This window comes from Oncorhynchus keta, chromosome 29 (assembly GCF_023373465.1).
Source record: "Oncorhynchus keta strain PuntledgeMale-10-30-2019 chromosome 29, Oket_V2, whole genome shotgun sequence".
Classification (NCBI taxonomy): Eukaryota; Metazoa; Chordata; class Actinopteri; order Salmoniformes; family Salmonidae; genus Oncorhynchus; species Oncorhynchus keta.
Window position 1 is genome coordinate 21,959,211 of NC_068449.1, and position 17,993 is coordinate 21,977,203.

A 17,993-nucleotide genomic window follows, 5' to 3' on the forward strand; every position below is an offset into this window, starting at 1 on the left:
CACTGGACAGAAGAACTCTGCCTAGAAGGCCAGCATCCCGGTTTAAAACACTGACCAGAGAGAGAATGTCAAAGAACACAGCAAAGAACTGCTGTTTTTATGAGTGAGATCATATCTAAGTTTTTATTCAGCACTGTCAACACTTTTCAACATGATTAAAAACATAAAACGCGCTTCTCCCTACTTCCACTCGCAATACAGCTGCAATATATGAGTAGCCAAGTGTATCGATAGCCCTGCGTTTTTTTATCATTATTAGCAGCTGGTAGTGTCTATTTTAATATAGAGGAATATTTAACTTTCTCTGGTCATAGGAACTACATGAATTTGTGCAGGTGCGACTATAGTTTTGCCATCCGGTGGAAGACGGTGTCTCCTCTCTCTGGTCAGTCTCACCAGAGGAATGGAAGGAGAGAGTATGGACCGTGAGAGGCAGACCCTATGCTGCTCTCTCCCTCCCTCTGCTGAGACTAATGTCGTGTTCAAAACAACTGGGAATTCGGATATCTCCGACTTACAACTTCAGTGCGTTCAAGACAACTTGGAACTCCCCCCCCCCAAAAAAACAAGATGCGACTGGGACTTTTTGGCAGGGTGGTCATCCAATTCGAATCGTTGGCATCTTTCTACAGCTCCGACTTTTTGACCTGAAGATTACTGGCATCATGATTTGATAGTTTTTTTCCCCGAGATCCCAGTTGTCTTGAAAGCACCATGACCATCAGAAGCAGGTACCATCAGTCCAGTCAAATAAAAAGCAAATTATTAGCAAATTATTTCATTTTATGCTCAGCGTTGCCTCGCAAGTGCTACACCAACTGATCTATTTTGTTATCAAAACTCAAGTTTGAGATATAATATGGTCTGAGAAGAACAATATTGTTAGGGCAGGCATGTAGCCAATATGCTCAACTTGCTTTTTGACTGTGAAAGTGAGCTTGACTAACTAGGTGACCACTGCGCTATTGGTATAACTAAACACAAGCAAAGCAACAGGACATCATCTTCATCTCTGTCATCTTCGTCCCCTTACCTTGACAATGAGTCAGGTTCACCCTCTTGTAACCCTTGGGGCATTCCACTTGGCCATTCGCAATCACTGCATACGCTGTGGGATAAAAGAGAAAAAGAAAAAGCACTGATCAGAGAAAGAGACATCACATTCTGCATTGCATCCATAACACACATATGGAGGGAGAGGGATGGTTCATGTCTAGCAGGGGACCATATGTTACAAATGTGCTGAGCTTAGCGGGGGAGAAATTAGATGGGGACCCACAGCTGGGCCCTGCGGGACACCAAAACGCTGCCATGTAAATGGATCCCCATCAACCACAGTTATAAGACAGTACTGCCATCACATAAAATCATCAACAACACACAACATCATTAATAATCATATTACATAGACCCTGGGGACACATACACAGAAAAACAGAGCCAGAACATCATTGTACTCCGTGTCCATTCATGCCCCCAGCGCAGCCATACACTTGCTGAGGCCTGAAAACATGTCATTATTAATTCGGCATGCTCCTTTAGTTGTTGGTACTGAGGAAGGAGGCTATTCTCAATATCAGATGGCAATCACTGAGCCGTCACTTGTAGGGATAGGGGGAAGGGGTTGAGGTGGGATTGAGGTAGGTGCAAATCGGAGCTGAATGTTGGACAGGAGCAATGTGATTAGTCACAGATTTCACAGTTATGGAAAACTGAAAGAGGAGACGCAGACGAAGAGCCTCCTAGAATATCATCAGACACATGTTAAAAGGAGAATGGCCCTCCTCATAATTTTGTAGTCTGGCTAGGGTGTCTTTTTCATTTCAACATGATGGGACAGTACAATGTATTCACTCCCTTTACATCCAGTGGAAGAGTAGAAAAATGTTGACTTCATGTGACTTCCAGACCATTGTCTTTTCCAGTTGATCAGATTGCGCCAAACACAAGCTTTGAAAAGGATATTGAGATCTCATCTGATAGAAATCTTCCAGCATATACTGTCTACACACACACACACATTCTCATTCATAGCTTGAAACACGTACACAGTATGACAAACTGTATATGTGAGCTCCATAAGTACCATCAATATCTAGGGTGTCGCAGGCGAGCAGGCAGTCTGACAGACAGTGGTGTCGCTGACAAACAGTGGTGTCGCAGGCAGGCAGTCTGACAGACAGTGGTGCCAAAACGTTATCCAAACAGGCAGGCAGTCTGTCAGACAGTGGTGACAAGCAGGCAGGCAGTCTGACAGACAGTGGTAAGATTACGAATTGCGCGGGTCAGGCAGTATGTCAGACAGTGGTGACGCAGGCAGGCAGTCTGACAGACATGAGTGGTGACGACAAGCTTTTGGCAGGCAGTCTGACAGACAGTGGTGACGTCATTTATTGCAGGCAGGCAGTCTGACGAGGAGTTGATGAGACAGTGGTGTGCCAATGATGGACACCACAGGCAGGCAGTCTGACAGACAGTGGTGATGCAGGCAGGCAGTCTGACAGACAGTGCTGACGCTGACGCACCAGAGGCAGGCAGTCTGACAGACAGTGCTCCAGAGGTCGCAGGCAGGCAGTCTGACTGAAGTGAGATGGACAGTGCTGAGGAAATCGGACAGTTCATGGAGAAAAAAAGGCGGTGTTGGCAGTCTGACAGACATTCTTGGTTGTGCTGAACAAAATGTTGCGCCGCAAAAAAAGGCAGGCAGTCTGACAGACAGTGCTGATGAATATCAGGCACTTAAATGACATTCTGAAAGTGACAGCTAGTCAGGACATGACACCAGCACTTGTACAAAAGATGACAGACAGTGCTGACGCAGGCAGGCAGTCTGACAGACAGTGGTGTCCAGACTAGGCAGGCAGTCTGACTTAGTGATGTGCACTTTAATGTTAGTCAGCAGCTTCAAAACAGGTAGTCTGTCAGACAGTGGTGATTTACAGGACAGGGCAGGCAGTCTGAAAGATAATGGTGTCGCAGGCAGGCAGTCTGAAAGATAATGGTGTGTTTCATGAAATGTTTTGTAAAAGGATAGTTCATTAAATTTCAATATTTTCCTAAGGCAGGCAGTCTGACAGACAGTGGTGTCGCCGACAGGAAGTCTGACAGACAGTGGTGACAAACACGCAGGCAGGCAGTCTGACAGACAGTGGTGACGCAGGCAGGCAGTCTGACAGACAGTGCTGACGCAGGCAGGCAGTCTGACAGACAGTGCTGACGCAGGCAGGCAGTCTGACAGCACAGTGCTGACGCAGGCAGGCAGTCTGACAGACAGTGGTGTCGCAGGCAGTCTGACAGACAGTGATGTCGCAGACAGGTAGTCTGTCAGACAGTGGTGTCGCAGGCAGGCAGTCTGAAAGATAATGGTGTCGCAGGCAGGCAGTCTGAAAGATAATGGTGTCGCAGGCAGGCAGTCTGACAGACAGTGGTGTCGCCGACAGGAAGTCTGACAGACAGTGGTGACGCAGGCAGGCAGTCTGACAGACAGTGGTGATGCAGACAGGCAGTCTGACAGACAGTGGTGACGCAGGCAGGCAGTCTGACAGACAGTGTCATCGCAGACAGGCAGTCTGACAGACAGTGCTGCAGGCAGTCGCAGGCAGGCAGTCTGACAGACAGTGCTGCAGTCTGACAGACAGGCAGGCAGTCTGACAGACAGTGGTGAGGCGTCTGACAGACAGTGGCAGGCAGTCTGACAGACAGTGGTGTCGCAGGCAGGCAGTCTGACAGACAGTGGTGACGCAGGCAGGCAGTCTGACAGACAGTGGTGACGCAGACAGGCAGTCTGACAGACAGTGGTGTCGCAGGCAGTCTGACAGACAGTGTCATCGCAGGTAGGCAGTCTGTCAGACAGTGATGTCGCAGACAGGTAGTCTGACAGACAGTGGTGTCGCAGGCCGTCTGACAGGCAAGTAGACGGTGGGTCAACAGGACCTGACAAGAGCCCCTTTCATGCAAACAGGCCCGGGATCCCCACAGCCACATCAGCACATCTGCCCTTACCTCACCATGAAGCACTGTAGGACACACACCACACAGAGACCCTGCAGTCAGCCCTCCTCTTCCTCTGTTTGGGAACCCCTGCCATTTATTTTCCTTTACCTTCATACACAGGTAATAAGCTGTTAATTTGAAAAAAATTCTCTCCGTTTGTGGGATTGGTGATCCTCAGTTCATCAACAGGCTATCAATATCGCAGGGATGGGGAGGGTGAAGTCTTGTTGGGTACCTGGAATATACCTACAATCTTATTTATGGTGTTGAATCATTTTCCATGTTATCCCATCTGAGTGGTTGTGAGACAGACACAACACAGTGTGCGTTCAGGGCTGTGGAGCAGGCAGGGCTAGTGGAAGTACCTTAAGGTTCACACAGCAGATCAGAAGTGGGTCAGACCAGACGGGAGCTCCTCTGTTGGGTCGGAGATAATTGTGTCAAAGTGAAGCGCCTGTTCCTGTCTGCCCGCCCCGTCCTGCACCCATGTAATCCCCAGGGATGCATCTGGGTAATGAGCTGTTGTGACGGGGCAGCGGGTGGTGCAGGTGCGACCCCCCATGAGGACAGGATCAGATTCTGCCCTGAGTGACTGCAGGAGCACATGCCAAGAGATGCCCAGCAGGGGGCGGGCCTCCCAGTCAAGCTTATTAGTACTGAGAGACTAGAAAGAACACAGAGGAGAGCAGGTCTGTCTGAAGTAGCTTCACCAGCAGGTTACCTGAGATGACAAGTCATCATCTCTATGGTCAACCCACTGCTAAAGACAATGGCAAACCAAAAATATACTGCATAAATAGGACCAGAAGTTTTTCCTAACTACCCTACCAGGAAAAACTCTGCGCTCTAGTTATAGGCTAGTGCAATCGACAACAAACATACCCAAAGAGCGAAATCTATTGTAGGCTATGTATCTATCATATATCCTAGTTCAGGATGTTTTGTGGGTAGAATGCCACTGTGGAATGGTTTTGACATGCCGTCATGCTGACCCAGACAATGTTCATTGTCCTAGATCCCAAAGCAGTCGAACGCAAGAGTGACCTTGCTGCATCATTAGTGTTCCCCCTGGTTACATGGATGCTGGGACAGAGAAACCAGACTGGTGCATATTCATTGTGCTTTACAAAGAGGAAGCACAGGGACACAGACTGTTGGCCTTACTTGTATCCCCCTTCATTCATTCACTGCAAAAGACTGTCACCCCTGACTGATTTGTTGTACTTCAACAGTCATCTTGAAATTGCATCAGGAATTTTATTTGCAACCATTCAGCTCTATTTGCTTGTAAACAGTTAACCGTGCAATATGCTGAAATCGCTTCACCATTTCCTGGTTGCTAAAATTCTAATAGTTTGCCTAATTTTAATCTAAACCGTTGTGAAATATATTTTCAAACCCCAAATATTGTATTTTCAGATGTTTGAAGCTTGTGTACAAAACCGAAAGTAAAAGACGCAAAACGAAACTTAAGAACAGGAAGCATAGAAATAGCGCATATAGAACATATCTACCGCTTCTTAGACTTGCTTTCAATGAATGGCAGATCTATAACTCACATTACTATGTGAATTTGGTCTGGTCACACAAAAAGATACATATAGAAGCTTTAGCGTCATATACAATTTCTTAGTAGGTGGCATTGCTTTCTTTTGAGAGCCAAATCAATTTCAGTGAAAGCTCTACTCTAAAACAGGTGTCAAAGCTACCTTAGGACAGGCTTCAATGTGGGGGTTTACTGGGGGTATTTAGAGAGGAGTAGAGGTTACGCAAAAGAGGAGTGATGGTAAGGAGAGAGAGGGGGAGTGGGGAGGAAGAGGGGCAGGTCTAGCTAGTCAAATGGGTTCTGCTTGACAGAAATCTAATTGGAAATTTAGTGCAATCATTATGTGGAGGCCTATTTTGTGGTCCGATTGGCACATCCTTCACAGGCATAGCACTGTACTGAACCCACAATATCCAGCTCCCCCATGAGGCCTGCCCCCAGTCACTCCCTACCTCCAGGCTAATCCAGAACCTCAGCTGGAGAACCTGAGAAGAAGAGGTAGACCAGAGAGGGGGAATGGATGAAATCTACAGGAGAAGGGGAGACAATCTTCCCTTTCCATTCCAACGTTAGATATTCTATAGGAACACAACAGACATGAGTGCCAAGACCCTTCAATACCCTTTAAGTGACATGCTTTCTGAGAACAAACCGCCATGGGACAAACTGGCGCCATGGAGAGACCCAAGGGGCAAACCAAACTCAACTCTTTAATCACAAGGAGTTGTTTCATTCCCTTTGAGACAAAGATGAGAAAGAAGTCATCTCCCTCTGGCCTCCAGGCCAACGGCTGATTAGAGAAAACAGCTAAGGGGAAGTAAATTGCCTTCAAAGCCGAATGTCTGTTTGGCACACGCCAAGTTTGCCAATCTGGCATGGCCCATATCACCAGCCCTGTAAATAAGACCTTCAGTAGCAGCCAGCCAGTCAAGTGCTGGGACATCAGATGAGACACATGAGCCTAGGTCCCCTGTGATTCAGTTGGTAGAGCATGGAGCTTGCAACGACTCCCACAGGGGACCAGTCGCTCTCGATAAGACTGTCTGTTAAATAACTCAAATGTAAATAATTAGCCCAACATCAACATCCCCGTGATGAGATCAGTCCCAGACATAAATACACTAATGCAAAGCAAACATTTGTCTTACAAAAAAACTCAGTATACCAGCTAAAAGTTTGATATTGAGTAAATTAAATTCCCAGCTGTCATCATTTGATGCATTTTACATATTTGTTCGTAGTTTGACAGTTTATCATTTTCTCTCCTCCCTTCTTTACGATGCCCATGGCAGTGTGGTTGTGACCTCCCATTTAAAAACAGACACACTCTCATAATCCCCCACTGCCGCCACTCGACATTAAATATTTACCACTGGGGCAAGGCCAAGAGATGACATGGTACAGTCCATACCCTATGATGAACAAGCCTAACATGTATCTTATTACACACATTTAATTTCCATGTGCCTCCAACTCACTGGCACAGTGCCTTGGACAGCGGTGCTCTCTGGGACAGATAGATTATGTCTGCATTAGGATTTATACCTGTGAGCAGCCAGGCTCCTTAGCCACACCGCTGTCTATCTAAAAGATTCACACTGTTTGCACCCGGCGTTAAACTAAATCAACACAGAACGAATCCGAACGTATCAAAGGATGGAAACGTCTCTGTCTAATCACCATGAGAGAGCGGATGCAGCAGTAAAGAGAGAGAGCAGCCTGGAACCTTGGCACGGACCACAGCAGATGTTTAGCAAAGTCACACCCATTGCTTGGTTTTGATCTTGGTCATTAACAAGTGTTCAATGTTTGATCACTGTTAATAAAAAGTAACACGCACACATGCTTTGGTCCTAAATGAATGGCAGATTCAATATTTCTCCATGGGACTGGGAGGGATGATCTCATGTGGGTCAATGTGCAACTTGCCCTCTCCTCCTCCTCATGTTATATTAGTGATCTAATGGTCAGGAATAATGAGAGAGAGAGAGAGAGAGAGAGAGAGAGAGAGAGAGAGAGAGAGAGAGAGAGAGAGAGAGAGAGAGAGAGAGAGAGAGAGAGAGAAAGAGAGAGTCAAAGAGAGGGTGCTTTCTCAGTATAGGAAGGGGTCAAGGAAGGAGGGGCAGAGGGCCAGGAGGCTGACATCATCATACTGTGGCATCACGGTGTGACCTCAGTGGCCTAGGGAGGAGGTGCCTCCAGGGCAAGGGCTCCTGTGGTTGGGGCTGTGATTTATGGGGGCCCGAGGTACCTCTGATCCTGCTCCCTGGGAAGCATCCCAGCGTCCCGGAGTAGAAGAGTCAATGGGAGGGAAGACTTCCCGGAATGACAGATAGGGAGACAACCGGAGCCATGCTTTATGGAATTACATAAACCATGGAACACACAGGGAGTGGTGGCGATTAGGTGGTATCCAGCTAAATGCTAATGAGCCCATTGAGAACATTTTATCCAGTCTCTGACTGTATACTGCCCAACCCTAGTGGCACCATAGAAATATAATTACTATGGGTGGCCATATACTCCATATAGAGTCACTCTCACTCACCAGGTCAAAGAGTCACACTCAGGGCAGAGCCAGTGGCCTCTTCTCAAGTGTCTCAGATTATTTTACATGATGAACCTTTCACTTAAAGTGATCAATGTAGAAAACCAGAGCATGTTGGTCCCTGTTCCAAAAAGTCTGAGGCACTGATATATCAGTCATTATACAATGAGCGGCAGGGTAGCCTAGTGGTTAGAGCGTTGGACTAGTAACCGAAAGGTTGCAAGTTCAAATCCCGAGCTGACTGGGGAAATCTGTTGTTCTGCCCCTGAACAGGCAGTTAACCCACTGTTCCTAGGCTGTCATTGAAAATAACTATTTGTTCTTAACTGACTTGCCTAGTAAAATAAAGGTAAAAAAAAAAAAAAAATGGGAGAGCCTAATCCTGGATGCTGATTGGTTAAAACCACATTCCAGCCGGTGTCTATTCCACAAGTTACCACCGGCTAAAGGTATGACGTTGAAATGCCTATTTACTCTGTTCCATCTCACTGAGCAATATACTGTCTCATCAGCCCAGCCAGGCAATTTCTAAACTTGATTTGCACTATAATAAGCATCTAGATGTTATCTTCTTTTAGACTAGCATTTGGTTCTGAACTTCAATTGGTATCTGTCTATTCAACATTTGAAACATTGTTTTAAAACTGAAATTTGATCTACAGCTGTGCTATAGAAATGAACGTGTCGTTAGTTGGGACGAGACAAGACAGGCAGACAGCTTTTCTCAGCCAGTCGAAATCATGAATCAGCTGGCATCATTTTTATGGATATATACAAATAAATGTCAATAGAAAACAGGTAAAACAAAATTAAATGCAGCTAGTTTGCAGTGATTGTGTGTGCGGGGTTGTTGTCTAGCTCCTCTGAATAACAGTGAGAGCACATTTTCTATGCCAGGCAAAATCGCACATCATTGACTCATTGTCATGGATGTATCCAAATAAATGTCACTAGAAAACATCTTAAACAAATGAAAATTAAGTTACTTTGTAGTTATTCCCAGCTGCAGTTTGACATGACTAATCTCTCTCTCTCTCTCTCTCTCTCTCTCTCTCTCTCTCTCTCAAAAGGGAGAGGAGAGATGACCACGGTCTTATTTAACTGGAGTTCATTACGCATTGGAATTTGCAGCATGTGGGTTTACAGTGCATTCGATCCTACAAGGCACATCTATCTCACTGTCATAACCTCCATTACGTCAACCTCCGTCCTTCCCAAAAACACAAACCCATTAGTTTCCCCACTGCACCATGGCTTTCTCCACCCCATATAACAATAATAATACTTTAACTACCAAAAATAACTATGTAGTCTGGCAGTGTCTTGGATGGGAAATCTCTTACCAAATCAAAATCAGTCAGAGTTCAGTGAATCCTTCCCATCGGATAGAGGAAGAACAACAGGAGAAAGATGTGGGAATGGTGTGGGAATCAGAGTTAAGACTGAAGACAAAGACAGGGAGCAGAGAGATACATCCCTGGATGTATCTCCACAGACCGATGCTGCCACTAAAACCGCACTCAATGAGCTGTATACCGCCATAAGCAAACAGGAAAGAGTTCATCCAGAGGCGGCGCTCCTCGTGGCCGGGGACTTTAAATGCAGGGAAACTTAAATCAGTTTTTTTGTGTTGTATTTTCTTAAAACTGCATTGTTGGGTACAGGCTTGTAAGTCAGCATTTCACCGTAAGGTCCACACCTGTTGTATTCGGCGCATGTGTCAAATAAAATGTGATTTGATTTGACTTAGAGCTGACCAGAGGAGACATGGGTTCCCAAACTTTTTCACTTGGGGCCCCCCTTCCAGCATTGGGGAACATCCCGCACTCCCCTGTGCATGTGAGCACGCGCCACGTCTATTTCTATGGGCACAAGCACCGTTCATGACACAAACTGTCCACACCCCTCTTGTTGGTGTGCACATTTAAAGCACGTTTAAACGTTGCACGTTTAAAGCTTATTTACTGCAATTCTACACTTTTTGCCATGGGGTGCAAAAAACATTTAGCAGTTTCTTACAAGTTATAAAGAGTCATAAATAGTTCTCTAAGGTATCAAATCAAATTGTATTGGCTACCTGGGGTGGCAGGTAGCCTAGTGGTTAGAGTGTTGGACTAGTAACCGAAAGGTTGCTAGATTAAATCCCCGAGCTGACAAGGTAAAAATCTGTTGTTCTGCCCCTGAACAAGGCAGTTAACCCACTGTTCCTAGGCCATCATTGTAAACAAGGATTTGTTCTGAACTGACTTGCATAGTTAAATAAAAAAAATACAAATGTATTGGTCACATACACATGGTTAGCAGATGTTAATGTGAGTGTAGAGAAATGCTTGTACTTCTAGTTCCGACAGCACTAATATCTAACAAGTAATCTAACAATTTCCCAACATCTACCTAATACACATAAATCTAAAGGGGTGAATGAGAATATGTACATATAAACATATGGATGAGCGATGGCTGAGCGGCATAGACAAGATGCAGTAGATGGTATAGAGTACAGTATATACATATGAGACGAGTAATGTAGGATATGTAGACATTATTAAAGTGGCATTATTTAAAGTGACTAGTGATACCTTTATTAAATCCATTTATTAAATGTATTAAAGTGGCCAGAGATTTGAGTCTGTACTGTATGTTGGCAGCAGCCACTCAATGTTAGTGATGGCTGTTTAACAGTTTGATGGCCTTGAGATAGAAGCTATTTTTCAGTCTCTGGGTCCCAGCTTTGATGCACCTGTACTGACCTCGCCTTTTGGATGATAGTGGGGTGACCAGCCAGTGGCTCGGGTGGTTGTTGTCCTTGGTTATCTTTTTAGCCTTTGTGTGACATTGGGTGGTGTAGGTGTCCTGGAGGGCAGGTAGGTTGCACCCTGTGATCCATTGTGCAGACCTCACTAACCTCTGGAGAGCATTTCAGTTGTGGGCAGAGCAGTTGCTGTACCAGGCGGTGATACAGCCCAACAGGATGCTCTCGATTGTGCATCTGTAAAAGTTTGTGAGTGTTTTTGGTGACAAGCCAAATTTCTTCAGCCTCCTGAGGTTGAATAGGTGCTGTTGTGCCTTCTTCACCACACTGTCTGTGTGGGTGGAACATTTCAGTTTGTCTGTGATGTATACGCTGATGAACTTAAAACTTTCCACCTTCTCCACGACTGTCCCATCGATGTAAATGGGGGGATGCTCCCTCTGCTGTTTCCTGAAGTCCACGATCATCTCCTTTGTTTTGTTGACGTTGAGTGAGAGGTTATTTTCCTGACACCATGCTCCGAGGGCCCTCACCTTCTCCCTGTAGGCCGTCTCGTCGTTGTTGGTAATCAGGCCAATCACTGTTGTGTCGTCTGCAAACTTGATGATTGAGTTGGAGGTGTGCATGTCCACGAAGTCATGGGTGAACAGTGAGAACAGGAGAGGGCTGAGAAAGCACCCTTGTGGGGCCCCAGTGTTGAAGATCAGCGGGGTGGAGATGTTGTTTTCTACCTTCACCACCTAGGGGCGGCCTGTCAGAAAGTCCAGGACCCAGTTGCACATGACGGGGTCGAGACCAGAGTCTCCAGCTTGATGACGAGTTTGGAGGGTACTATGGTGTTAAATGATGAGCTGTAGTCAGTGAACAGCATTCTCACATAGGTATTCCTCTTCTCCAGATGGGATAGGGCAGTGTGATGGCGATTTCGTCGTCTGTGGACCTATTGGGGCGGTAAGCAAATTGAAGTGGGTCTAGGGTATCATTTAGGGTGGAGGTGATATGATCCTTGACTAGTCTCTCAAAGCACTTCATGATGACAGAAGTGAGTGCTACGGGCGGTAGTCGTTTAGCTCAGTTACTGTACCGTAGCTTTTTGAGAATAGGAACAATGGTGGCCATCTTGAGGCATGTGGGCACAGCAAACTGGGATAGGGATTGATTGAATACGTCCGTAAACACACCAGGCAGCTGGTCTGCGCATGCTCTGCGGACGTGGCTAGGGATGCCGTCTGGGCCGCCGGTAGTCTTGAGAGGGTTAACACGTTTAAATCACGTTGGCCACGGTGAAGGAGAGCCCACAGGCTTTCGTAGCGGGCCGTGTCAGTGGCACTGTATTGTCCTCAAAGCGAGCAAAGAAGTTGTTTAATTTGTCTGGGAGCAAGACGTCGATGTCCACAATGACTTACATGACAAAATTACTTCCTTACAGATTCTTGTCATCAAGCCTTCAACTGACTGACCTGACCAGTCCCAGAGAGATGTACGGGATGACAAAATGATTACTCTTAATTTATGCTTGTCCACTTGTTTTAGTTATACAAAGTATAATCAAGCCAGTTAAAGCGAGTTCTGGACATATTTCTATACTGGGAACAAGAAGACTGGAAAGAAATGCCAAGTATTCCCTATTAAGTCCTTCAAAGTATACCAACTAGCATGGGACCTATGTGGCTTCATCCTTCTCTTTTTGTCTTTCATTCTCTCATCTGACTCTGCATGTGACCTGGGACCGAGGCCCAAGCTGCCCCTAAACAACTACATAATGAGAGAACGGAGGGATAGTTCTGTTTCTCCCCACTTCAAAGGACAGAGGAGAGGAAACCATCTGGAATCCAAAAGAGATGCTGATGTGGGTATTGAGAGAGAGAGATTCTGGCACAGAGAGAAGAGAAGAATAGATTTGTGTTTGTGATGAATTGGACCTGAGTGAGATGATGTCTGCTCGCGATTAGAGCTCCGGCAGACAGACACACTAAACAGGGACAGGCTATGACAGCACCCTGTGCAGGCAATTGACATCTACCGCAGCCAGACCTCTTCCTGATAGGAATTAACAGTGAAGGGCAGGGACAGTCTCTCCCAACCATCACACACCTCCTTGGAGAGCTCCAGTAGCAGCACTTGGGGGTCCTTGGGGGGGGTCATCAGGGGTCAGGAGTGCTCTTCTACTACAAACACAATGAGGGAACACACAGCAGCGACAGTCCAGGCAGCTATGGTCAGGGACCACTGCGGTTCATTCTCTTCTGTTACTTAAAGTAGGAGAGGGAGAGTCAGCCTCTTTCTCTGCCTGCCCGCAGGCTGGGTGGCACTCCTGCCAAACTGCTTAATTTTCTAATAAGACGACAAGTCCCGATGCCAATGGAGTGGAGGCACAATCCTTCTAATCTAGAATACACAAATCAGCAATCATCCTGAATTATCACCCCATGTTAAAGTAATTGACTGTTATTCTCCGAGATACATTGTGTTTATGAATGAAGTAAAAGGAGATGTTTAGCTACATTCACACATCATAACAAATATATAACACAAGGTAAAGCACTGGAGAAGGTTCAGTGGTTCAGTGTGTTCAGTATGTGAGGGGACTCACCTGGTTTTGTTGGACACTCTGTGCACTTGTTCAGGCCCCATGAGGCTCCCACACTTCCACAGCAGTCATCCTGTTTGGTCAGGCCAGGAAGAGGCTTCCCACACTGCAATGACAACACACACACATCTCAACACACTCACACAACACAGGACACATCACTGACACCTTCCTTTTCCACCTCATTTGATAGTATGTTGCTTAACGTCACTGTATTTGTGTGTGTGTGTGTAATACCTGTGTGCGTGTGCGTGTGCGTGTGTGCTGTGTGTGCTGTGTGTGTGTGCTGTGTGTGTATGCATGGGTGTGTAGTAGTGTGTGAGTCTTCCCATCAGAAAGTGGACAGAGTGAGCTGAACAGAACACACCTGAGACTGGTTAGAGAGCAGCCGAGGACACAATCAGGCTGATCCACAAATAGCTCTAATGCTGCTGCTGCTGGCATGGTTTGTTTAAGGAACTTGGCTAATTGTGGAGAGATTATTATCAAACCTCACTGCCTGGCAAATGGTGCCTTACGGATCTTTGGGATCCACACATTGCTATGGAACACCTAACTAGGGCACGCACTGGCAAAGTCAGTCAAGACCAAACAGAGATCTTATTTGAGGAAAACCAGTAAGCAACCGCAGGATGAAGACATGGCATAGACAATGAGAGATCCCCTCCAACACAAACATACTCTCCCTCTGCTCCTCTGCTCTGTGTCCAGCAGCAGATATCACATAGCCCAACACTGGCCTGGCAGCAGCTCTACAGAGGAAACTACCATTAGGGTTGGAAATACAGAAGGAAGGAGCATCTCTTACAGCCTAGCCAACAGATGCTGCCTGTACAGGACCTCCGTGAGGAACTCTAATTACCAGTGGCAGCCAGTGGAGTTAGAAATCTGAGTAACGGCTCATGGTAATGGCCGGAATGGAACGGTATCGCAAACATATGGTTTCCATGAGTTTGATACCTTTCCAATCATTCCATTCCAGCCATTCCAAAGAGCCTGTCCTCCAATTTCTTCCTCCACTGGCCACCACTGCTCTGTCTTTATTTACTCTGTGTGTGTGAGAGAGTGTGAAGGAGATGCATTGTGGGTGTAGCAGTTCGCCTTGTCTTTGAGACAAGTAGTGGATTTCAGTCTCCTTCCTTTTCCCTTCATTTCAGGCCTAACTCATAACTAACTTCTGACACGTCTGTGTGTGTTGGGAGGGGAACATGAGATGACCAATGTGTTGACAACTCATCAATCCTGGATGCAGGATAAATTCGAACATAGGCAGCTTCTACCAGACAGACAGAGGAGGGAAGGTAGGTATGCTGCCCTGCGGCACAAACAGTAAAACACACAGTAGCCAAACTTGGTCTTCACCTCAAAGACTAGGCAAACATCCTGACCGTATTACCAGTCATGGTAACTAGGCTTCTCCAAAACTGCATTCTGATGCCACTGATGGTCATTAGTAGTCTACCAAACTTGCTAACGGCCAGTCACTAATGGCCTGGTACTCAGGGCTCTACTGTCCCTCTAATCACTCTGATGTCAATGCAAATGAAATTGAAAATCAAACACTTAAGAGTTCTTGCATTCAGAGCTTGAGTAGAAAAGGATCACCTGTTGTGGAGCGAGAGCCAGCTCCTCATAGCTGGTTGATGAACGGAATGAAATAAGTGTTCTTATAAACCCATGTTATGCAACATTTCTATTGGCTATACTATCCGATTGCATGAGAAAACTAAGTTTTGATGGCCTCTATTAAGGCCTACTATATTTATTTCTCAACTTTCCTAATATTAGCACATTGGTTTGCTTTACACCAGAGTAGCCTACCATTTGCTATTCGCATCCTAGCATCCTCCATTCGCTATTAGCATCCTAGCATCCTCCATTCGCTATTAGCATCCTAGCATCCTCCATTCGCTATTAGCATCCTAGCATCCTCCATTCGCTATTCAAGTGCATACTGATGACATGTCTTTTTTCCCCTGCTCTTGTTCCGACAGGTGCATGATAACGGCCCATTCTAAACCAAAACTAATTTCACACATATTTTATTTAGTATACTGTATTGTATTTAAAGACAAGATTACATTGAGAATAGTCTGATGAGTGAGAATCATAGTGACACACGCATCATGTAGCCTTGCCCATAGGTGTGTATCACAACTAACTGTTAGCGTAGCCTATTTTCAAATCATCATTAGAGTCGCATCATGCAGCCTTACAATGTATTAGAAATCAAAACATATAGCCTAAGGTTTGAATCTCAATTAAAGTTGCATAAATAATTATAACTCAAGCATATAGGAGGACCTGTTTCAAATTGTGACTTTGTTAATCGCTCGACACAGAATAGGTGCATGTGCATAATCTCTCAAAAAACGTTTGGACAAAATATCCTTTCTATTTTATTCAGCTATGTTCAATTGTATAATTCTTATTATAAAATAATGGTAGGGGAAATCTTAGCAAATCTTGTCTGCCCGCAGTCATATCAGGCCCTAACATAAAGACAACTCAGAATACGCTATTCTGTTCTTCTGAAATAAATGACATTTTCTTCTTTAGACCTGCCTAAAATAAATAATGTATTTATTGTGCAGGTGTAGGCTATATTAAATACATTTATTAGACTTTTTAAAATGTAGATGTTCCAAAGGTCCGCATCCGTGGCTTGTAGGCTATGAGTGGAAGCCCGCAGATACTAAATGCGTTTTATTAATTAAGGGTCAATTACCGTAAGACCGGCAGTTATTTGTATGACAGTTGACGGCTGACAAAATGTCATGGCCTCCACAGCCCTAGCTAGGATCATCATCAACTATAATTTACTGTGTTCAGTGTACATCACTGTACCTGTCCATCGACAGTCTCCTGGAAGCACCTTCCCACATATCCGTTCTGCCGGGGTCTGGAGTTGCTGCTGCCGTTCCCGTTGGCTAAGGTGTGTCCGTTTCCGTGGCCATTCCCATTCCCGTGTCCGTTTCCAATGGAGTGCCCATGCTCATGCCCATTGCCGTTGCCATGGCCAGGTTGGGAGCGCTGCTGTATAGAGTGACCCCCCTCGGCTGTGGGGGGTCTCTGGCCAAGCTTGACCCGGGCTACCTGGTGGATCTGGACCTCAGCCTCATGGGGGTGCTGGATGTGGACATTCACCAGGGACGGATGTAGAGAGACTGGACAGGACACAAAACGCACAGCACAGTCAGGCAGGCAAAACTCTCTACCATCACACCAGCAGAAACACCTTGAACCCAGGCTGGATGGACATGGTAAAAAAACATGATATCCTGGACCTGACCTTGCAGTAAAATCTGAAATTCAATGATTCTCAAAGGATGTTCCCAAAAGGCTTTAAATAACCTCTTCAGCCCAAGCCCGGTCTTAGCATATAGAGATACAATACAAATGAAAGGCCACTTAAAACATTCTAAAGTGCTTCATTCCATAGCTAAAGGTCTTAATCTGGTGTTGTCTAGTACTGTTTTTTTTACTAGGGCCATCTACTTTAAGTGCTGCCCAGTAGCCTACTTGATGTGTGAACTTCTGACTGCTCATAACTTGCAGATGATTGTTAGCACATCAACCAGGTGTTTGAACCATTTCATGTGTCTGAAGGTACAAACTCTGTCTTCCCGGCGGGCCCGGTGAGCAAATCATGTGCACGTAGGCCTACTATTTGGCTATTTGGATAGTTCAGATGACCATGTCTGCAGTAACATAGCAGGCATAAAAGAAATCTACAGCACAATTGATACTGTGAGATTTCAAAACTTTTAAAACCATGACTAGAGAGAGACCGTCAACGAATACATTAAAGAGCTGCTGTTTATATGAGTGAGTTCATGTTTAAGTTCTTACTCAGCACTGTCAACACTTTTTACTCAACACTTTTATAAGCCATAAAACGTGTGTTCTTCATAATTCCATTCGCGCTACAACAAGCACTGCAGTAGTAATGAATGAGTTGGAAAGTGCATCTATAGGTGTTGTTGTTATTAGTGGCTTGTTTTTTGAGGGGGGGGATAATTACATTTCTCTGTTCATAGGAGTAACAATATGAATTTGTGCATGAGGCAGAAATAATGTGGTGCGACACAAGTTACGCCATCAGCTGGAAGAAGGTCTCCCTTTTTGGTCAGAGTCAGTAGAGGACAGGGAGAGTGGAGAGACGTTGAGAGGCAAAACATCAGTCTGCTGCTCTGGCTGCTCATTTTGCTGCTCTTCATGGCACTGGTTAGGGCATGATCTGTTTCTCATTCACTATAGGGTCTACTGTTGATAGATGGAGCACTATCCTCAAAACACCCCATTACATATTCTACTGAGAATCCATTCACTGCTGCTTCGCAAAGGTAGATTACGGCACAGTTACTAATGGGCCGTTGCACATCAACAACTAAACCTGAGTTAGTTCAAACAGAACCAGAACAGTTGAGAGGGCATGATTAATTCAATTTATAAAGGACAGAAGTAAAATGAGCAGAACTGGAGGAAACAGTGTGTCTACAGGAGACCTGGCTGGGAAGGACCTGGAGACCTGGCCAGAGACTGTGTCCTTGTGTTCCGTCGA

The 17,993-nt window shown here is 45.5% G+C and overlaps 1 protein-coding gene across 1 annotated transcript in view; it reads right to left on the reverse strand.

Annotated features, from left to right (window-relative positions):
• The window catches only part of LOC118362478 (latent-transforming growth factor beta-binding protein 2-like), a 153,660-nt gene that overhangs the window by 50,362 nt on the left and 85,305 nt on the right, over window positions 1-17,993 (reverse strand). Inside the window, exons 7-9 of the mRNA XM_035742833.2 lie at window positions 16,277-16,596; window positions 13,433-13,535; window positions 1,034-1,108 (exon numbers count right to left, since the gene is read on the reverse strand). Coding sequence (XP_035598726.2) covers window positions 1,034-1,108; window positions 13,433-13,535; window positions 16,277-16,596 — 498 coding nt within the window. The remainder of the gene's footprint in view (window positions 1-1,033; window positions 1,109-13,432; window positions 13,536-16,276; window positions 16,597-17,993) is intronic.